Genomic DNA, 23,636 nt, shown 5'->3' with positions numbered 1-23,636 from the left:
CATTGGTGCCTCCATACCAGGCAGTGATGGAACCAGTCAGTATGCTCTCCGCCATGCATCTATAGACATTTGAAACTCTTAATGAATTAAAGCTACTGGCCTGCCTTCTTCACGATTGCATTAATGTGTTGGGTCCAGGATAGATCCTCAGATGCTGACACCCAGGAACTTGAAACCGCTCACCCTTTCCACTACTGACACTCAATGAGGGCTGGTGGGGGTCCCCTGACTTCACCTTCCTGAAATTCCACAACCAATTCCTTGGTTGTTCTGATGTTGAATGCAGGGTTATTGCCTCGACACCACTCAGCCAATGGACCTAGCCCGCTCCTGTACACCTAGTCAATTTGGTTCCATGACGACAACATATCACCCAATGGCCACTAACATTGTAGTTGATCTTGTCGCGCCTGCTCATGGCAATGGATTACTTAGGCTTGGGGACTAACATTACAGGGCCTATGATTCCAAGTGATTGTGTGGAAGTTGGTGGTCTAAATTGGCATTGCCATTAAGGTTGCGGATTGATGTTCAGTTCAGAAATTGTCAATGACAGGAATATAAAAGAATAAGGAGGAATTTATTTAGCCAGGAAATGGTGAATCTGTGGAATTCATTACCCGAGGCCAAGACTTTATGTATATTCAAGGCAGAGGTTGACAGATTCTTGATTGGTCAGAGCATGAAGGGACACGGGGAGAAGGCAGGAGATGGGGGCTGAGAGGAAAAAATGGATCAGCCATAATGAAATGGCAGAGCAGACTCGATGGACCAAATGGTCTTAATTCTGCTCCTATATCTTATGACTATATTATTAACTCTTACCAGTTAAATGTGTCTAATGATTAATTACTGGTACGTCTGTTGTGAATAGTCTCATCAATCTGCGGCCGCCATCACATGTCACACCTACGTCAGCGACGATAAATCAACACGACCGAGGGACGCGGATTTGGGTTAATTTAAAGGGGACTACAGATTCTAATACAAAGCAAAGTTGTTGGGTTACTGCGTTCCAGGTACCAAGCATCTTCACATTCCACCCGACGATATTTTAAAACAGGGCTAATAGTAAATGTAAATTAAATGGAGTGAGGTGGCCGATTGGTTTTCCTCAGTTAATAATAAGTCGCTGACTCACCCATATGCTGCGTGTCTAACTGGACGGCAGGCATTTCCTTGAGCTGAATGTGCCCGGAACCTCCATTTCCACACCACCTCAAGCAGCACAAGACGGACAACGCCATATTCTCAACTTTACTTGCCGACGTCACGCCGCTTCTGCCAGGCCCGCGCGCGTACAGTCACGCACGCGGCTACGGGAACGCGCATGGCTAGCGCCGGCGCCGCGAGATGTCACGTCTGTCTGACCGGCTGCTGTGCTTATGCGCCTGGGCGATGGAGTGCGTTGGAGCCCTTGACCTCATGGTTAGCTAATGCTTTTCGGCAATGCCGGAGGGTTGCATTCCTTAAAAATATATTCCAATCGTTTTAGTGTGGTTTTATCTGCTTTTATTAAATGATTATTCAATGGACATTTGCAGGAGAATCTACTCTTCATCGAATAGGTCCTGACATGGTCATAAAACCATATAGCACGGAGACAAGGCTTTTCTGCCCAATGTGTTCATGTTAGCCACAGAATACCCATCAATACTAATCCTATTTTCCAGCATAAGGCCCGTCACGGTTTCAAGTGCTTATCTAAATTCTGAGAGAGTATATGCCTCCACCACCTCTTCGGAATGTGGGTTCCACACTCCCAACCACCCCCTGTGTTGTAGGAAAAAGATCTCAGTGCGGCTCTATTCAAAAGATACGACCTCTGTCAATATGTCATTCTCTTGAGCACGTTCCAGTCTGGATAGTCGCAAATCTTGGGTGACTTTAAATGTTGGAACAATGAAGAAATTTCCTGGATGAGAATATGGTAATTTTGTTTTATTTTAAGTAAGCTTGTCATTTACTTGTTAACGAGCTTGAAGGGATTTGACCTCAATTCCAATTTTAATTAATAATTATAGTCATTACCTTGTACTTAACTATGTTTCGTAGAACGTAACACAGTGCAGGCGCTACAGCCCACAATGTCCTGCTGACCTTTTAACCTACTCCAAGATCAATCTAACCCTTCCTCCCATATAGCCCTTCATTCTTCTCTCATCTGTGTGCTTACCCAAGAATTCTCAATTGTCCCTAATGTATCTGCCTCTCCTACCACCCCTGGCAGGGTGCTTCATGCACCCACCACTGTATAAAAAAAACTCTCTGATATCGCCCCTATACCTTCCTCCAATCACCTTAAAATTATGCCCTCTTATAGCCATTTCTGTCCTGAGGAAAAGTACAGGGCTGCCCACTCTACATCTGCCCCATCATCTTATACACCCCTGTCAAGTCACTGCTCATCCTCCTTCATTCTCAGAGAAAAGCCCTAGTTTGCTCAAACTATCCGCATAATACATGTTCTCTAATCCAGGCAGTATCTTGCTATATCTCCTCTGCACCCTCAAAGCTTCCATTTCCTTCCTATCATGAGGTGAGCAAAGCTGAACATAATACTCCAAGTGTGGTCTAACCAGAGTTTATAGAGCTGCATCTTTCCCAATTTTCACTCCTTGCCTGATAGTATTGTAATTCACTCCCCCAATTAAATACTTACCCATACCATCTGCTCCTAACCCTCCCCAAAGCTATGGTAAAGGTCAAGGAGTTGTGGTCACTGCCTCCGAAATGCTCACCGATTGAGAGATCTGTCACCTGATTGGGTTCATTGCCTAGTACTAGATCCAGCACGGCCTCGCTAGTTGGCCTGTCCGCATATTGTGTTGGGAATCCTTCCTGGACACACCGAACAAATACTGCCCCTTCAAAATCTTTTGCACTAGGCAGGTGCCAATCAATATTAGGGAAGTTGAAGTTGCCCATGATAAACAACCCTGTTTATTTGCACCTTTTGAAAATCTGCTTCCTGATCTGTTCTGCAGTGTCTCTGTTGCTACTGCTGAGTGTATAGAATACTTCCCATAGAATGATTGCTCCCTTCCTGTTTCTTACTCCCACCCACACCAATTCAGCAGACAATTCCTCCACAATGTCCTCCCTTTCTGTAGCTCTAGTACTATCCCTGATTAGCAATGCCATTCCTCCATTTTTTTTTACCTCCCTGTCTGTCATCTAAACCCTAGAACATTGAGCAGCCATTCCTACTTTTGTGACAGCCAAGTCTCTGTAATGGCCACAATGTATAGTTCCATGGTCTAATTAGATTGATCAATGCCCTAAGATTCCTTTAGCAATGTTAAAAATGCTCATGGTACAGATGGGTGGGGCATTAATATTAATTTCTAAGATGATGATACTCAATACTCAAGTTGCTGTTAACTCTACTGAAGTATTTGAGGTATCTCAAATACCTTAGGATTTTGTGGAAAGAGAAACAATAAGTAACAATAATAACATTTCAGATCAAAGAACTTTCATCAGTTGTTCAAGGGTTTTTGTCCTGTTCCTCTTTCCACAGTTACTGCCCAACCTGCTGAGAATTTCCAGCATCTTCTATTTTCAGATTTCCAGCAGCTGAAGTACTTTTGTTTTCAATTCCTTTTACCCAGGTCATCACAGATTCTATTTTTCTTGACCAAATATGCCAAGTACTTGAGTTGCCAGGTTTTGTAACGAATCCCATTCAACTCCACCCAAGAAACTCCACAAATCAGGTAAGCTAATTAGTCAATGAGAAATTTTATGCAAATTCAAATCAATCCTCTCATCCTTTGTAAGATGTTTCTTAATGATAGCAAATAATTCTTGTACTTTTAAGATCAGCTGAAAATATTATGTTGGTCTGTAATGTAAGAGTCTGCTGTAGAACACAAAGCAAACTTTCTTTATGGTGCTGTTTGATCAGCTCTTGTTATTCAAGTGTTTGGTCACTGTCTCTGATCTATTCCACATCTTGCTTCCCCCTCAAACAATGGAGGAGTTTTTGCACTTTTCAGATTATGAACCTTTTAACTGTAACGTTTGGAGAATTATATACAGCACATCTCCTACTTCTTTTATTAATCTGGGGAAGAAAACCATCAGATCTGGGGATTTGCCTATCAAGGTTTGATTGACTTTTTAATTTTTTTAATGAAAAAACCTACTGTTCTCCTGTACAGCCATTCTGTGTTTTTATTCCATTGTGAAACAACACTTGGTTAAAGTCAATATTGTCCGCTCTGGTTTTTAACTATTTAACTGTATTCAACTATTAGATTTAGCTTATGCTGATATTATTGGGCGGAAAATAAAAATACACTTCAATATTCTGTAGTATTTGCTTGTTTGGACAAAGGTATACAAGACGCACATTTTATTAGGCAGAAGTCGGATGTCATAGTACCTTTGTAAGTTACCTCTCGTCTCTGAATGTTGCTGCGGAAGACATAAACAGATATCATATTATTGCAACATGCTTGAGCAGACCACACCTCTTGCACTGGTCTCAAGTAGCATGGGAGACTGTTTTGAACCCCATAAGAGCAAATTCATTCACTGTTTACAATACCAAATGCATTCAGGGAATGCAGGCCAACTTGCTGGATGCTTAAAGTATGAAGGAAGTAATATTTCAAAAGTACTTCAGACAGTGCAGAGTAAAGGTTAGCTAAGGCCCATAGGTCTTCTGTAGAAAAAGAAACTCTTAAATCCATACACTGCAAGCTTGGGAAATGGATTTAGTACAAATGTGGAATAATATGCGAAGTTTGTAGGATAAGGTTAAAAAGGAAGCTTTGCCAGAAACAAAAAGCTATATAGAAGTGCAGATGTTCCATTAGAAAAACAATGTGAGAACGCAAGACAGTTCGTAGAGGCAAAGAGCATTTCTTAGTTCTGTGCTATTCTTTCAGTTTATTGCGGGGGACTACACAGAAAAGGAACGATAGCCTGAGTGTTGAGGAGAAATTCTTCATTTCACATTGTATGGAGAAGTTTAGGGTGGGGTATCACTGATGTATTGAAAAAGAACATAGAAGACTACAGTACAGGAACAGGCCATTCAGCCCACAGTGTTGTGCTGAACCAGCCAAAAAGCAAACCAAAATCATTCAAACACTAATCACTCCTACCCCACCATGTCCATATCCCTCCATCTTCCTTACATCCATGTGGCTGTCCAAACGTCTCCTAAGTGTCTCTGATGTATTTCCCTCTACCACCATACCAGCCAGCGCATTCCAGGCATCCTCTGCTCTCTGAATAAAAACCTTACCCCTCACATCCCCCTTGAATGTACGCCCTCTCACCTTCCATGCATGCACATTTCAACCCTGGGGATCAGATATCCCTGTCCACTCTATGCCTCTCATAATCTTGTAAACTTCTATCAGCGCTCCCCTCATCCTCTGCCACTTCAGAGAAAACAACCCAAATTTATCCAGCCTCTCATGATAGCACTTGCCCTCTAAACTAGGCAACATCCTGGTAGACCTCTTCTGCACCCTCTCCAAAGCCTCAACACCCTTCCTATACTGGGACAACCAGAGTTCTACGTAATACCCCAGATGTGGCCTAACCAGAGTCTTATAAAGTTGCAACATAACCTCCTGACATTTGAACTCAATGCCTCAACTAATAAAAGCAAGCGTTCTGTAAGCTTTCTTAACTACCTTATTAACCTGTGTAGCGACTTTCAAGGAGCTGTAACTTGGATCTCAAGGTCTCTTTGCTCATCAACACTGTTAAGGATCTTTTCCTGAACAGCATACTGTCTCCTTGCATTTGCCGTACTGAGGTGCAACAGCTCGCATTTATCTGGGTTAAACTCCATCTGCCATTTCTCAGCCCACATCTGCAACCGATCTACAGTGCCTATAGAAAGTATTCTCACCCCTTGGAAGTTTTCATTTTTTTTTTTGTTTTACAATATTGGATCACAGTGAATTCAATGTGGCTTTTTTGCCACTAATCAACAGAAAAAGACTCTTTTGTGTCAAAATGAAAACAGATCTCTACAGAGTGATCTAAATTAATTATAAATATAAAACACAAAATAATTGATTGCATAAGTATTCACCCCCTTCAAATCAGTATTTAGTGGATGCACCTTTGGTAGCAATTACAGCCTTGAGTCTGTGTGGATAGGTCTCCATCAGCTTTGCACATTGGGACACTGCAATTTTCCTCCATTCTTCTTTACAAAACTACTCAAGTCCTGTCAGATTGCATGGGAATGTGAATGAACAACTCTTTTCAAGTCCACCACAAATTCTCAATTGGTTTGAGGTCTGGGCTCTGACTTGGCTACTCCAGGACATTAACTTTGTTGTTTTTAAGCCATTCCTGTGTAGTTTTGGCTTTATGCTTGGGGTCATTGTCTTGCTGGAAAACAAATCTCTCCCATGTTGCAGTTCTCTTGCAGACTGCATCAGGTTTTCCTCCCAGGATTTCCCTGTATTTTGTTGCATTCATTTTACCCTCTACCTTCACAAGCCTTCCAGGGCCTGCTGCAGTGAAGCATCCCCACAGCATGATGCAGCCACCACCATGCTTCACAGTAGTGATGGTGTGTTTTTGATGATGTGTGGTGTTTGACTTATGCCTAACGGTGTTTAGTCTGATGGCTAAAAAGCTCAATTTTGGTTTAATCAAACCATAGAACTTTTTTCCAGCTGACTTCAGAGTCTCCCACATGTCTTTGGGCAAACTGTAGCTGAGATTTCATATGTTTTTTTCAACAGTGGCTTTCTCTTTGCTACTCTCCCTTAAATCTGCAACTGGTGAAACACCCGGGCAACAGTTGTTGTATGTGCAGTCTCTCCTATCTCAGCCACTAAATCTTATAACTCTTCCAGAGTTGTCATAAGTTTCTTGATGGCCTCCCTCACTGGTCCCCGTCTTGCACAGACACTCAGTTTTTGAGGATGGCCTGTTCTAGGCAGATTTACAGCTGTGCCATATTCTTTCCATTCCTTGATGATTGACTTAACTGTATTCCAAGGGATATTTAGTGTTTTGGAAATTTTCTTGTATTGATCTCCTGACTTGTGCTTTTCATTAACTTTTTCACAGAGTTTCTTGGCATGTTCTTTTGGCTTCATGGTGTAGTTTTTGCCAGGATACTGACTCCCCAGCAGTCAGACCTTCTAGATACTGGTGTTTGAGCAGTTTTGTAAAGAAGAATGGGGGAAAAATTGCTGTGTCCAGATGTGCAAAGTTGACAGAGATCCATCCACACAGATTCCAAGGCTGTAATCGCTGCTAAAGGTGCATCTATTAAATACTGACTTAAGGGGGTGAACACTTATATTTGTAATTAATTTAGATCATTTTGTAGAGATCTGTTTTCACTTTGACATGAAAGTCTTTTGTTGTTGATCATGTCAAAAAAAGTCAAATTAATTCCACTGTGATTCAATGTTGTAAAACAATAAAACATGAAAACTTCCAAGGGGGGTAAATAGTCATAGTCATAGTCATACTTTATTGATCCCGGGGGAAATTGGTTTTCGCTACAGTTGCATCATAAATAATAAATAGTAATAGTACCATAAATAGTTAAATAGTACTATGTAAATTATGCCAGTAAATTATGAAATAAGTCCAGGACCAGCCTATCGGCACAGGGTGTCTGACCCTCCAAGGGAGGAGTTGTAAAGTTTTATGGCCACAGGCAGGAATGACTTCCTGTGACGTTCTGTGATGCATCTCAGTGGAATGAGTCTCTGACTGAATGTACTCCTGTGCCCACCCAGTACATTATGTAGTGGATGGGAGACGTTGACCAAGATGGCATGCAACTTAGACAGCATCCTCTTTTCAGACACCACCGTGAGAGAGTCCAGTTCCATCCCCACGACATCACTGGCCTTACGAATAAGTTTGTTGATTTTGTTGGTGTCTGCTACCCTCAGCCTGCTGCCCCAGCACACAACAGCAAACACGACAGCACTGGCCACCACAGACTCGTAGAACATCCTCAGCATCGTCCGGCAGATGTTAAAGGACCTCAATCTCCTCAGGAAATAGAGACGGCTCTGACCCTTCTTGTAGACAGCCTCAGTGTTCTTTGACCAGTCCAGTTTATTGTCAATACGTATCCCCAGGTGTTTGTAATCCTCCACCATGTCCACACTGACCCCCTGGATGAAAACAGGGGTCACCGGTACCTTAGCTCTCCTCAGGTCTACCACCAGCTCCTTAGTCTTTTTCACACTAAGCTGCAGATAATTCTGCTCACACCATGTGACAAAGTTTCCTACAGTAGCCCTGTACTCGACCTCATCTCCCTTGCTGATGCATCCAACTATGGCAGAGTCATCCGAAAACTTCTCAAGATGACAAGACTCTGTGCAGTAGTTAAGTCCGAGGTGTAAATGGTGAAGAGAAAGGGAGACAAGACAGTCCCCTGTGGAGCCCCAGTGCTGCTGATCACTCTGTTGGACACATAGGCTCTGCATATCGTGCTATATCCTTGCCAGTCTTCTACACTATCCACAACTCCACCAATCTTGGTATCATCTGCAAACTTACTAACCCACCATCTACATTTTCATCCAGATCAGTTACATACATTACAAACACCAGAGGTCCCAGAACAGATCCCTGCAGAACTTCATGAATTACAGACCTCCAGCTTGCATAAGTCCCTTCAGTCTCTACCCTCTGTCTTCTATGTGCAAGCCAGTTCTGAATCCAAACAGCTAATTTGCCATGGACCCCATTCATCTTAATCTTCTGGATTAATCTCCCAAGAGGGACTTTGTCAAATGCTTTACTAAAATCCATGTAGATAACATCCATTGCACTACCTTCATCAATCTCTCTCGTTGTCTTGTCAAAAAACTCAATCAAGTTGGTAAGGCACGGTCTGCCACATGCAAAGCCATGCTGGCTCTCCCTAATTAGATCACGAGTTTTCAAATGCTCATATATCCTATCTCTAAGATTTTTCTCCAGCAATTTCACTACAACTGACGCGAGACATTCCAGTCTATAGTTCCCAGGATTTTCCCTTGTTCCCTTCTTAAATAGAGATACAACATTAACCACTTGTCAGTCCTCTGGGACCTGGTCTGTGGCTAGAGAGGACACAAAGATACTGGTCAAGGGCCCAGAAATAGTGTCTCTTCCCTCTTTCAATAACCTGGGGACTTATCCACCTTAATACTCATTCGGAGGCCAACACTTTCTCCTCAGTGACCTCTAAACACCCTAATTTATACACTCAGCACTGATCTCCTGGTCCTCCATGTCCTTTTCCTTGTTAAATACTGAAGCAAAGTACTCATTAAGTATCTCACTCACATTCCCTCTATCCAAGTGAATGTTCTCCATTTTCTCCTTGAGTGCTCCCAACTTCTCCCTAGATATCCTCTTGCTCTTGATGTATGTATAAAATGCCTTGGAATTCACCTTAATCCTACTTGCCAAGGACTTTCCATGGCCCCTCCTGGCTTTCCTAATTCCCTTCCTTAGTTCTTTTCTGGCTTCTTTATACTCCTCATGTGATTCCAACTTCCTAAGCTTTACATACTTTTCCTTTTTCTTCTTGAATAAAGACATCACCTCTCTGGACATCCAAGGATCTCTTATTCTTTCCATCCCTATCCTTCCTTCTAACAGGAAAATACCTTTCCTGTACTCTGTGGAATTGATCTTTAAACACCCTCCACATGTCTCTGATGTGGACTTGCCAGAGAAAAGTTGCTCCCAATTAACTCTTCTTAGTTCCTGCCTAATGCCCTCATAATTTTCCCCATGCCAATTAAAAATTCTTCCTCAAGGATCATACCTATCCTTATCTATAGCTATCCTGAAAGTTAAGGAGTTGTGGTCACCGTTCCCTAACTGTTCACCCACCGGAAGGTCAGTCACCTGGCCAGGCCCATTACCCAACACCAGATCCCGCACGACCCCTCCTCTTTTTTGATTGTTCAATATTGATTTGAGAAACCTTCCCTGATATACTTAACAAATTCTGTCCCATCTAAACCCCTTACACGAAGAAAGTCCCAGTTTATATTTGGGAAGTTGTCATGAACAACCCTATTATTTTTATACATTTCCTTAATCTGTTTACATATCTGTTCCTCAACATCCTGGTGGCTGTTGGGGGGAGAGGTCTGTAGTACAATCCCATTATTGTGATTGCATCTTTCCTATTCCTGATTTCCACCCAAATAGACTCGGTGTCTGACCCTTCTATTATGTCTCCCCTAAGTGCAGCTGTGATATTGTCCCTGGTTAGTAGTGTAACCACCCCACCCCCCCACCCACACACACTTTTATCTCCTCTACCTTTTCTAAGACTTAGAAAACCTGGTAATTAATCACCCATTCCTGCCCCTCTCCCAACCAAGTTTCAGTAATGACTACAACACTGTGTCATTACTGAACCCATGCTCTCAGTTCATCATCCTTAACTCCCATTCTCCTAGCATTAAAATGTACACACTTCAAACTATCCTACCCATCATACCTGTTATTTCGATTTTCCCTTTAATACTTTCCATGATGTCTACCTTGCAGTCTAATCCTTCCCTTACTGACCTGGGGCTCTGTTTTCCAGCCCCCTGCAAAGCTTGTTTAAATTCTCCGTGTAGCAAGAGCAAACCTCCTGGCCAGGATATTAGTTCCCCTCCAGGTCAGATGCAACCCATCCCTCTTGTACAGGTTACCCCTTCCTCAGAAAAGGTCACAGTGTTCCAGAACCTGAAACCCTGTTCCCTATACCATCTCCTCAACCACTCATTCACCTGTGGTTTCACCCCATTCCTACCACATTAGCCCATGACACTGGGAGTAATCCAGAGATTACAACCTTGGAGGGCCTCCTTTTCAGCCTCTTCCCTAACTCTATATACTCACTGCGTAGGACATCTTCTCCTTTTCTGCCCGTGTCATTGGCGCCAATATGCACCACAGTTTCTGGCTGTTTCCCCCTCTCCCTTGAGAATATTCTGCAGCTGTTCCGATACATCATGGAGCCTGGCACCCAGAAGGCAATCCACCACCCTGTTGTCTCTTTTTTGGCCACAGAATCTCCTTTCTGTCCCCCTAAAGATCGAGTCCCCTGTAACTACTGCACTGAAGGAGAATATTTGAGACTTTCTCTTTCAAAGTAGCAGGAGTGAGTCAGTACTTTTAATGAGAGGCTTAATTACCATAAAACATGGTTTCAGGTGTGGTTTCAAAGGAATGGAAGATTGTTAATGTTTAAAAAAAATGAATGAGTAACTGCAGAGCATCCACGCTATCATTGCAGGCAGGCAGTAATTGCTGGTAATTCAGGGGGCCAGCATATCAGCATTTAGTTAGTTGGAGCTCAAAGGACAGCCAGTATATATTTGCCATAGTGAGGACTTGTCTGATAAACCATGCTGAATCTGATCAGGAAGTCACAAGGAAGGATGGAGTCATAAGGATGCATTCAAAGTAATCTGGTAGATTTTCTGAAAGGAATTGTTAATGTATATTGGCATTTTGCACCTGGAAGGCTTGCATTTCACATGGATCAGTACCAGGTGCCTTTATCTTTGAAATATTAAAAAAGGATGTGGACTAGCACATATAGCCCAGGAATATCAGAGTTGGCAGTGAGGAAGATATTTCCATTTAGCTGGAGTATTTCAATGGTTAGATTAAATGATTCCAAAAATGTAAACACAACTTCAGTCCAGAGGAGTTTAAGATACCCACTGGGGAGGACAAACAAACAAAGTTAATATATGGATGGTAGAAAACTGTGCAGAGAAACACTAGGATCTTTGTCTGCATGCATACAGTTAGCTGGAGTTTAAAAAATTGATAGAGTAGGCAAAAAGGGAAACCAGATATTTGCCTTTGTTGGCTATTGCACAGAATACACAGTATAGGCTGTGGGTTACGTTGAAACAGAGTGAATTCCTTCTTATAATCTCTGCTCATATAAAGTGCAGAGTTCTTTTTAAGTGCAGGAAGTATGTGATAACAGTGGAGAGGGTGCAGAGATTATTCAGGATGACTCATTTGACTGAGAGGTTACAGCTACAAGAGGTTTTTTGACACCAAACTGATGGATAATTATAATTGAGCTATTTGGAATAAGGAGTTCTCATTATGGGAGCAGAATGGACACAATTCAGGATGCTAATCAGTTGATATTTATTAAACAAATTAATCAGCGAATTAGGGAAAACTCCCTTCACCCAACTACCTTCTACCTTCAGCCTGAAAGGTGAGGATTGGAAAGATGACAGGTGTCCTCAATGCATTTAAAGGCAAGAAGTGAAGAAATGGTCAAAAATACACTTAATTTTGTTTTCAGCAATCTGTTTATGCAGAAGTACTTGTAGCATGACAATGGGTGTGCCTGACAGTGTGTATGTGGAGACGAACTTCCATCTTCTCACCAACAATATAGTAAATAGGATGGATCCAGAACATGTCTGGCATTTGAAATTTACATTCATTAAACACTGTGGTCCAACAGCAGCTTCAGAATTGTACTCTGCAAAATCTGTTCTATTTCACTCACTCCATGAACCAGCCATTGAGGATTGTGCAATGACTTACAGGGCCAAGTGAAACTTAAAATGAGATGCCAATCAGTGAAGCTTCTTCACTGGGCCACATGTAGTAAAAGTGGAAAGCAGCATGTAATAGACAAATGTGAGTCATCCCACAACCAATGGACCCCATCAAAGTTCCTGTCATTTCCGTCTGTATATTATGTTGGACAAGAAACAGCTAATGGAAGGAGGAGGCTTGAAAGGCCTCCCTACACAAGTTCAAAATTCAATTTTATTATCAGAGTACATATATGTCACCACATAAAATTCTTGAGATTCTTTTTCCTGTGGGCATACTCCGCAAATTTATAGAATAGTAACTACGGCAGGAGCAGTGAAGGATCATGTAGCACATAGAAGACAACAAAATTGTGCAAATATAAATAAATGATAATAAATACTGAGAGCATGGAATAATAAGATAAAGAGTCCTTAGAGTGAGATTATTGGTTCTTGGAACATCTCAATAAAGGAGTGTAGTTATCCTCTTTTGTTCAGGAGCCTGATGGTTGAGGGGTAGTAACTATTCTGGAACCAGGTGGTGCAAATCTTGAGGCTCTGTACCTTCTACCTGATGGCAGCAGCGAGAAAAGATAGCCTGGGTGTTGAAGATCTTTGATGATGCTGCTTTCCTATGGCAGCATTTCATATAGAAGTGCTCAATGATTGGGAGGGATGTACTGGGCCGAATCCACCACCTTTTGTAGGATTTTCTGTTCAAAGGCATTGGTGTTCCTATACCAGGACATTATACTTTATACTTTATTGTCACCAAACAATTGGTACTAGAATGTACAATCATCACAGCGATATTTGATTCTGTGCTTCACGCTCCCTGGATTACAAATATTAAGTATTAAAAATAGTTAAAATTAGTAAATATTAAAATTTTAAATTATAAATCATAAATGGAAAATAGAAAAATGGGAAGTAAGATAGTGCAAAAAAACCGAGAGGCAAGTCCGGATATTTGGAGGGTACGGCCCAGATCCGGGTCAGGATCCGTTCAGCAGTCTTATCACAGTTGAAAAGAAGCTGTTCCCAAATCTGGCCATACAAGTCTTCAAGCTTCTGAGCCTTCTCCCGGAGGGAAGAAGGATGAAAAGTGTGTTGGCTGGGTGGGTCGTGTCCTTGATTATCCTGGCAGCACTGCTCCGACAGCGTGCGGTGTAAAATGAGCCCACGGATGGAAGATTGGTTTGTGTGATGTGCTGCGCCGTGTTCACGATCTTCTGCAGCTTCTTTCGGTCTTGGACAGGACAACTTCCATACCAGGTTGTGATGCACCCCAGAAGAATGCTTTCTACGGTGCATCTATAAAAATGAGTGAGGGTTTTAGGGGACAGGCCAAATTTCTTTAGTTTTCTCAGGAAGTAAAGGCGGTCAATACATTCTCCACTACACATCTATAGAAGTTGTCAAATTTTTGCTGTCGTGCCGAATCTCTGCAGACTCCTAAGGAAGTAGAGTCGCTGTCATGCTTTCTTTGCAATTACATTTATCACAATCACAAATATAAAGTTTAGCATTTGAAAATCAAAAAAAGTGCAGATGATGTTAACCTGAAACAAAACCAGAAAATAGACCATAAGAGCAGTAGCAGGCCTATCAGCCCATTGAGTCTGCTCTGCCATTCCATCATGGCTGATTTATTATCCGTCTCAACCCCATCCTCCTGCCTTCTCCCTGTAACCTTTGATGCCCTGACTAACCCAGACGAAGATTACTGTTGTTTGTCACACGTATATTGAAACATACAGTGAAATGCTTCTGGTGCCAACATAGCATGCCCACAACTCAGTAACCCTAACAGTACATTGTTGGAATGTGGCAGGAAAGTGGAGAACCTGGGAGAGAGCCATGCCATCATGAGAGAACATACAAACTCCTTACAGGCAGCAGCAGAATCAGAAATTCTGCCATGTACCGATTATAGTACTCCCTTCTGTATCATCCCATCAAATCTTGATAGGTACAGTATATTGCCTTCTAAATCTTCCTCCTTTATTGCTGAACCTAGTTATATGTTCCCCTCTGCCTTCCCAATATTTTCCACTTCTTTTCTAAGACATTTAAATATACTGCTGCGTTCACCAGCAACTTTGATGTGTGTTGTTTAAATATACTCAGTGACTTGGGCTCTACAGCAGTCCTTGGCAATGAATTTCATAGATTCTCCACCCTCTGGCTAAAGAAATTCCATAAGACTATTAGATCTAGCAGCAGAATTAGGCCATTTGGCCATCGAGTCTGCTCTGTCATTTCATCATGGCTGATCCATTATGCCCCTCAGCCCCAATCTCCTGCCTTCTCCCTGTATCCCTTCATGCCTTGACCAATTAAGAATCTATGCCTTAAATACTTGTAAAGACTTGGCCTCCACAGCTGCCTGTGGCAACAAATTCCACAGGCTTGCCACTCTCTGGCTAAAGAAATTCCTCCTCATCTCTGTTCTAAAAGGATGCCCTTCTATTCTGAGTCTGTGTTCTCCAGTCCTAGACTCTCCCACCATAGGAAGCATTCTCTTCACATCCACTCAATCAAAACCTTTCACCATTCGATAGGTTTCGTATAGGCACCCCTCATTCTTCTGAATTCTAGTGAATATAGGCCCAGAGCCATCAAACTCTCTTCATTGACAAGCTGTTCAATCCTGGAATCATTTTCATGAACTTCTATTTAACCCTCTCCGGTGTCAGTACATCCTTTCTGAGACAAGGGGCCATAAGTTGCTCATAATACTCTAAGTGAGGCCTCAACATTACATCCTTGCTTTTATATTTGAGTCCTGACGGAATGAATGCTAACAACAGGAATTCTGCAGATGCTGGAAATTCAAGCAACACACATAAAAGTTGCTGGTGAACGCAGCAGGCCGGGTAGCATCTCTAGGAAGAGGTGCAGTCGACGTTCCAGGCCGAGACCCTTCATCAGGACGGAGGGTCTCGGCCTGAAACGTCGACTGCACCCCTTCCTAGAGATGCTGCCTGGTCTGCTGCGTTCACCAGCAACTTTTAGGAATGAATGCTAACATTGCATTTGCCTTTCTCACCACAGACTCAACCTGCAAATTAACCTTTAGGAAATCCTGCACAAGGACTCCCAAGTCCCTTTGTACCTCAGATTTTTGAATTTTCTCTTCATTTAGAAAACAGTCTACCCTTTTACTTCTAACAAAGTGCATGACTGTACACTTTCTGACACTATATTCCATCTGCCACTTCTTTGCCCATTCTCCTAATCTGTCTTAAGTCCTTCTGTAGCCTCTCTTCTTCCTCAAAACTACGTGCCCCGCCACCTATCTTTGTATTCTGTAAACTTTGCAACAAAGCCTTCAATTCAATCATCCAAGTCATTCACATTTAATGTATAAAGAAGCGGTCCCAAAGCAGAACCCTGTGGAACACCACTAGTCACCGGCAGCCAACCAGAAAAAGCCCCCTTTATTCCCACACTTTGCCTCCTGCCAATCAGCCACTGCTTTATCCATGCTAGTACTCTTCCTGTGATACCATGGGCTCTTAACTTGTTAAGCAGCCTCATGTATGGCATCTTGTCAAAGGCTTTCTGAAAATCCAAGTACTCAACATCATTTGTCTAACCTGCTCGTTATTTCTTCAAAGAATTCTATCAGATTTGTCAGGTAAGATTTTTCCTTGAGGAAACCATGATGTCTATGGCCTATTTTATCATGTGCCTCCCAGTACCCTGAAATCACGTCCTTAGCAATCAATTCCAATATCTTTTCAACCACTGAGGTCAAATTAACTGGCCTATAATTTCCTTTCTTCTGCCTCTCTCCCTTCTAGAAGATTTTCTGGTCTTCTGGAAGCATTTCAGAATCTAGTGATTCTTGAAAGATCATTACTAATGCCTCCATAATTTCTTCAGCCATTTCTTTCAGAACCCTGGGGTGTACACTGTTACATACTTCATGGATATCTTGTGATTGTCTTATGAGGATGATGTAATGGTCTTGAGGAGGTCACATGATGTAATTTTCCCGCCGATGTGAGGTCACATAATGACCCCGTGACGCAGTTAGTTTTCAGTTAGATCGTCAGTCAAATACACTGTACTCTGCTACGCTGCTTATTAATCTCATGACGCAGTTTGGATTTAAAACAGAGTTTTACGTTCTATTGTAAGGTACGAAAGTGTTGGGCCAGCAGTTTACCTAATAGCTGCCAGATTTGTTGATGTACCTTTTCCTTAGTATTGGAGAGTGAAGACGGGAACCTGAAAGAGTCGTTCGACGGTTGAAAGGATCGACCGTTATTGAATTCGTTCAAGAAAGAGTGATCTGCATGAGATAGCCTCTGCTAAAAGCATCAGAAAAGGCTGTGCAGGATCTAGTATCCAGAGGGAAAGCTCAGTGCCTTTAAACCATTTTCTATCGTCGTGAATCCTGCGGACAAGGCAGGATCCGGCTGGGATTGGCAGTGATGTCGAGTCTTCGAGGAATTCTTTACTTCAGGAAAGTCTCTCCTAATTGACTGTATAAATCTCTTGGACTTTCAAATTTACCATTCTAAGAACTATGTTTGAATTTACCACTTTAAGACTGTTTTCACATTTACCGCTTTAAGAACTAGTAATGAGTGGCGGTTTGTTAAATGGCCACATACCAGTTTACTTCCAGTTAAGGTTTTTTGTTTGTTTAACATTTTACTAATTTTGAGCTGAGTTTAATAAATGTTTATTTGTTTATAGAACCTGATTCATTTCTATATTTATTGTTGCCAGTCACGTGACAACACCATCAGGTTTAGGTGATTTAACTACCTTCAGACCTTTCAGTTTCTCAAGAACTTTCTCCCTAGTAATGGCAACTTCACACACTTCTGACCTTTGATACTCTGGAACTTCCACCATACTGCTAGTGTCTTTCACAGTGAAGACTGATGCAAAATACTTACTCAGTTTGTCTGCCATTTCCTTGTCCCCCATTACTACCTCTTCAGCATTGCTTTTCCAGTGGTCAGATATCCACTCTTGTTTCTCTTTTACACTTTATATATCTGAAGAAACTTTTGGTATCTCTTTAATATTATTGGCTGGCTTACTTTCATATTCCATCTTTCCCTCCTTTTTTTAGTTGCCTTCTGTTGGTTTTTAAAAAGCTTCCCAATCCTCTAACTTCCCACAACAATTTTTGCTCCATCATATGTCCACTCTTTGGCTTTTATGTTAGCTTTGATTTCTCTTGTTAGCCACAGTTGTGCCATCTTGCCTTTAGAATACTTCTTCCTCTTTGGGATGTATATAACCTGTACCTTTTGAATTGCTTCCAGAAATTCTGGCCATTGCTGCTCTGACGTTATCCCTGGCAGTGTTCTTTTCCAATCAATTTTGGCCAACACCTCGCTCATGCCTCCGTATTCCCTTTACTCCAATGTAATACCAGTACATCTGACTTCAGCTTCTCCTCAAATTTCAGGGTGAATTCAATCCTATTATGATCACCTGCTCCCTGAGGGTTCTTTTACCTTAAGCTCTCTAATAAATTCTGGTTTATTGCAAAACACCCAATCCAGAATAGCTGGTCCCCTAGTGGACTCAACCACGAGCTGCTCTAAAACGCCATCTCATAGGCACTCTAGAAATTCTCCCTCCTGGAAGCCAGCACCAGCCTGATTTTCCCAATCTACCTGCATATTGAAGTCCCACATGACTATTGTAACATTGCCCTTTTGGCATGCATTTTCTATTTACTGTTGTAATTTGTAGGCCACATCCTTACCACTTTTTGGGGATCTGTATAGTGTCTTAAAAGGTATTCACCCCCACCCCCCCCCGTTGGAATTTTTCATGTTTTATTGTTTTACAACATTGAATCACAGTGAATTTAATTTGGCTTTTTTGACACTGATCATCAGAAAAAGACCCTTTCATGTCAAAGTAAAAACTGATTTCTACAAAGTGATCTAAATTAGTTACAAATATAAAACACAAAACAATTGATTGCATAAGTATTCACTCCCTTTAATATGACACACCAACTCATCACTGGTGCAGCCAATTGGTTTTACAAGTCACATAATTAGTTAAATGGAGATCTGTTTTTGGAGACCTGTTTACAGTCAAGGTGTTTCAATTGATTGTAGTAAAAATACACCTGTGTCTGGAAGATCCAGCTGCTGGTGAGTCAGTATCCCAGCAAAAACTACACCATGAACACAAAAGAGCACTTGAAGCAAATCCGCAATAAAGTTATTGAAAAGCACAGGTCAGGAGATGGATACCAGAAAATTTCCAAGTCACTGAATATCCTTTGGAATACAGTTAAGTCAATTGTCAAGAAATGGAAAGAATATGGCACAGCGTTAAATCTGTCTAGAGCAGACCATCTTCAAAGAAATGAGTGATCATGCTAGAAAGGGCTAGTGAGGGAGGCCACTACAACGACTCTGTGGAGTTACAAGTTTCAGTGGCTGAGATGGGAGAGAATAGGCATGCAACAACTATTGCCTGGGTGTTTCACCAGTTGCAGCTTTATGAGAGAGTGGAAAAGAGAAAGCCACTGTTGAAAAAATCTTTCACGAAATCGCTGTTAGAATTTGCCAGAAGGCATGTGGAAGGCTCTGAAGTCAGCTGGAAAAAGGTTCTATTGTTTGATGAAACCAAAATTGAGTTTTTAGGCCAGCAGACTAAATGCTATGTTTGGCGTAAGTCAAACACTGCACATCATCAAAAGCACACCATCCCTACTATGAAGCATGGCGGTGGCTGCATTATGCTGTGGGGATGCTTCACTGCAGCAGGCCCTGGAAGGCTTGTGAAGGTAGAGGGCAAAATGAATGCAGCAAAATACAGGGAAATTCTGGAGGAAAACCTGATACAGTCTGCAAGAGAATGGACTTTGGAGAAGATTTGTTTTCAAACAAGACAATGACCCCAAGTGTAAAGCCAAAGCTACACAGGAACGGTTTAAAAACAAAGTTAATGTCCTGGAGGCCAAGTCAGAGCCCAGACCTCAATCCAACTGAGAATTTGTGGCTGGACTTGAAAATTGCTGTTTACTTATGATCCCCATACAATCTGACAGAGCTTTAGCAGTTTTGTAAAGAATCGGGAAGAATTGCAGTGCCCAATGTGCAAAGCTGATAAAGATCTAACCAGACTAATTGCTGCCAAAGGTGCATCCACTAAATACTGACTTGAAGGGGGTGAATACTTATGCAATCAATTGTTTTGAGATTGATATTTGTTATTAGTTTAGCTCACTTTGTAGAGATCTGTTTTCACTTTGAACGAAGGAGTCTTTTTCTGTTGATCATTGTCAAAAAAGCCAAATTAAATCCTCAGTGATTCAAAGTTGTAAAACAACAAAACATGAAAACTTCTGGGGGGGGGGGAGTTGGGTAAATAATTTTGTTATAGGCATTGTATATAACTCTTGCTGTTTCTTAGCTCTACCCACAATGACTCAACACTTTCTGACCCTATGTCACCTCTTTTTAATGATTTGATTTAATTTTTTTTACCAACAGAGCCACATCTCCCCTCTGACCTACCTGCCTGTCTTTTTGATACAATGTGTATCCTTGAATGTAAAGCTCTCAGTCATAATTTTCTTTCAGCCATGATTCAGTGATGCCTACAACATCATACATGCCAATCTGTAACTGGGCTATAAGTTCATCTACCTTATTCTGTCTACTGCGTGCATTCAAATATAACATCTTCATTCCTGTATTCACCCTTTTTGATTTTTCTGTCTTTTATATTGCAACTCTTCCTGCAATTTTGCCCTGTTGTCAGTCTCTCCTTGCTTGGAGTCTCATTACAGATTGCCTTTGTTTGTAAATCAACTACCGGATCCTCAGCACTATCACACCTGTTCATATCTCCTTGCCAAGTTAGTTTAAACCCTCACAAACGACTCTAGCAAATCTACCCTCAAGGTTCAGGTGTAACCTGTCCCTTTTGTATAGGTCATACCTTCCCCAGAAGAGATCCCGATAATCTATAAATCTGAACTCCTGCTCCTGCAAGTTCCTCCTTATCTCTCTTATAAATGGATGGCCCTCTGTTCTGAGGCTGTTCCCTCTGGTCCTAGGCTCACCCACTGTAGGAAACATCCTCTCCACATCCCGGCCTTTCAATATTTGATAGGTTTCAATAGATCCCCCCCCTTCATTCTTCTAAAACCCTCTGAGTACAGGCCCAGAGCCATCAAGCATTCCTCATATATTAACCCTTTCATTCCTGTAATCACCCTTGTGATCCCTTCTGGACCCTCTCCAATGCCAGCACATCTTTTCTTAGATAGAGGGTCTAAAATGTTCACAATACTCCGTGAGAGCCTCAGCATCACATATTCTAGTCCTCTCAAAATGAATGCTAAAACATTGTTAACACTCAGTACATCGGGTCCCATTTATGAGAAGAGAACCTTAATCAGTTTGGACGTCTTTCATTGGAACTGAAAGGGAGACCGAAAAAGCTTGTAGGGCTGCAGGTAGGGTGGGGTATATCTGACAGGCAGAAATGGAGGTGACCATGGGGTTTGCCGTAAAAAAAAGTTGTCTGGTCAGTGAGTGAATGGGAGTAGTTTGTTAAAACATAAATAAAAAAAGACAACAGAATGTAAGGATTGCAAAAACAGAGGACATGCTTAGCAGGAGGTAAGACTGGGTATGTCTTCTACTCCCAGGGGGGAACAAACACTGAAAGAATATCACAGACAGATGACTGATATAAGAGATAAAAGGATTCTCGACAGGGTAGATATTGGGATGCTCTCACTAATGGGAGAGCCTTGAAAAAGGAGGCGTAACTACAAAATAAGGGGCCCCATCAAGTGATGTATATAGAAAATTCTTCTTTCAAAGGTGGTGAATATCTGGAATTATTTTTGCCCCGGAGTGTAGTGGAAGCTGAAACGTTAGAAGTGGAAGTAGATAAGTGTTTCAGAGATTTAGGAATAGAAGTACATAGAGGATTGGTGTAGGCGAGGAATAGAGGCCAGCTAAGAATAGCCAAGGTCATATTAAACAGTGGGGCGGGCTTAAAAGGCTTGCAAACCCAGTACTGTTCCAATTATCTTGAGTTCTTGCGAATCAAGTGACCTGAACTTGTTGAATTCCATATGGAGTCCTTGAATGCTAAAGACATCATTGAAGCATTGCCAACCAACTTCAGAATGTACCATTACAGCAACTACTTTGCACCTCATTCGTTCATTCTCCACGACATACATAAATTGTTATATTCCTATACTGAGAATGACTGTTGTTCACAAAATTTGACTAGTGCTGATATTCAGGAACTTTGATAAAACTAAAGTTAATGGAATAAAGAAGAAAATTGTCCTCCGGGTGAAATCATTCACCATAGAAAGGGAGATGATTTTACTTTTGAGAGGTGATTTATTTCACTGTCAGCATATTTATGCAGGATTTCCTCAGGGCAATGTCCAACTACTTCAACAATAATGTTTCCATTATCAAGAAGTTAAAAGTTGGGGATGTTTGTTGATAATTTCACAATGCTTAAGTTCAATTATCAGGTATGGTTGCCAAGTAGCAAGTTATATTCATGCCACATAAATTGGAGATTATTGCCTGGCACTAAAAAGGCAGTACATTGCTGATTGCCCTGCATTAAGCCCATGGAGCCACTATTAACCAAAAATTGGACTAGCCACATAAATAGTGTGGCTAGTTGAGCAGATACCTTATTGTGAGTTACCCACCTCCTGACTCCCCCAAAAGCCTTTCCACAATCAAGAAAGTAATGGCAAAGTTTTCATTTGGGGCTGGGTTGAGTGCAACTCTTAACAGTTTTTTGACTTTCACACAATGCAGAGGAAACAACCTGCATGACTGTACTCCTGTCAGCACTCTAAGTATTCGTCTATTTCAGCATGACCACAATGTGTATCATTTAGAAAATGTACTGCAGTTTTATATCTCTCAACAATTATCAACAGAATCTCCCAAACTCATGTTTAAGATGGTACTGGTGAAACACAGTGAACACCTTACTGGCAGCAAACAAAACTACTAACTACTCTATTAATCACACATTTTCTGAACCACGATCACTGCAATCAATAGGGTGTAACTTCCCTTTCAGAGTTGAGCTGCCTGGCTGACCAGGCATTTTTGTGGTGTGAACTGAATTCTCAAAGGTGCGGGATGGTCGTGGCATCGCATGTATGGGCTGAATTGAGGCAGTAGGGCCCAGGCCCAAGAGAGGAACGAGCCAGTGTTTGGCCATTGCTGAAGCAGATGGAGCTGATTCGAAGCAGCAGATCCAAGTTCAGGCAGTGGGGCCCAGGCCCAAGAGTGAGGAACAAGCTGATGTTTGACTGAATTAAGCACCCAGCTAGATTGAAAAGGCCAGGGGGACAGGCTAGGGTTCTGCTCACTGCTTGGTGAGGTTTACTCATCTGTGTGCTGAACTGAGGATGTGGCCTGCAACTAACAGGCTCCTGGACCAGTTGCAGTGATAACTGGCTTTGTATCTGTGAACTCACTTTTGTGAACTTTATTCTGAATGTTATGTGCTTACTTTTTATTGTTTGCACGAATTGTTCTTTTTTTTTGCACATAGAGTGTTTGACGGTCTTCTTTCTTATGGGTTCTTTTGGGTTTCTTTATTTCCTGGCTGCCTGTAAGGAGGTGAATTTCAATGTTGTATATGGTATACATACCTTGATAATGAATGTACTTTGAACCTCCACAATTCACGTCAACGGGAGCAGGGCTATGGCAATACTATCACCTCCAAATTCTCTCTAAGCTGCACATTACTCCACTGAAAATATGCCACCACTTCTTCATAACTGCTGCAACTAAACAACATGAAGGGAGTCACTTCACCAATCATAATGCTGCACCTTCCTGAAACCAAGTCACCACCACCTCCTCAAAGTCAACCTGGAATGGGTATTAAACTTAAGCCTTTACCATAAAGTCCCTATCTGGAACCAAATATTAAAAGCAAAATCTTCTATTTCTCCACCTCCCTATGGTATCAGTTTCAGCCAACACCTCTAGGCCAGTCGTCAACTAGAAATGCAACTCTTGAATTCCTGCAAAGGAAACTGATGGTTGCTCAAAAGAAATACAGAAATAGAGGTAGAAA

At 41.7% G+C, this 23,636-nt stretch overlaps 1 protein-coding gene across 1 annotated transcript in view; it reads right to left on the bottom strand.

Annotated features, from left to right (window-relative positions):
• The window catches only part of LOC134348150 (SPRY domain-containing protein 7), a 40,628-nt gene extending 39,360 nt beyond the window's left edge, over positions 1-1,268 (bottom strand). Inside the window, exon 1 of the mRNA XM_063051104.1 lies at positions 1,142-1,268. Within this exon, the coding sequence (XP_062907174.1) occupies positions 1,142-1,247 (106 nt within the window). The 5' untranslated portion in view covers positions 1,248-1,268. The remainder of the gene's footprint in view (positions 1-1,141) is intronic.
• Between the last annotated feature and the right edge of the window lie 22,368 nt (positions 1,269-23,636).

Source organism: Mobula hypostoma, chromosome 6 (assembly GCF_963921235.1).
Source record: "Mobula hypostoma chromosome 6, sMobHyp1.1, whole genome shotgun sequence".
NCBI classification, from domain to species: Eukaryota; Metazoa; Chordata; class Chondrichthyes; order Myliobatiformes; family Myliobatidae; genus Mobula; species Mobula hypostoma.
This window is presented reverse-complemented; position numbering and strand designations above follow the sequence as displayed.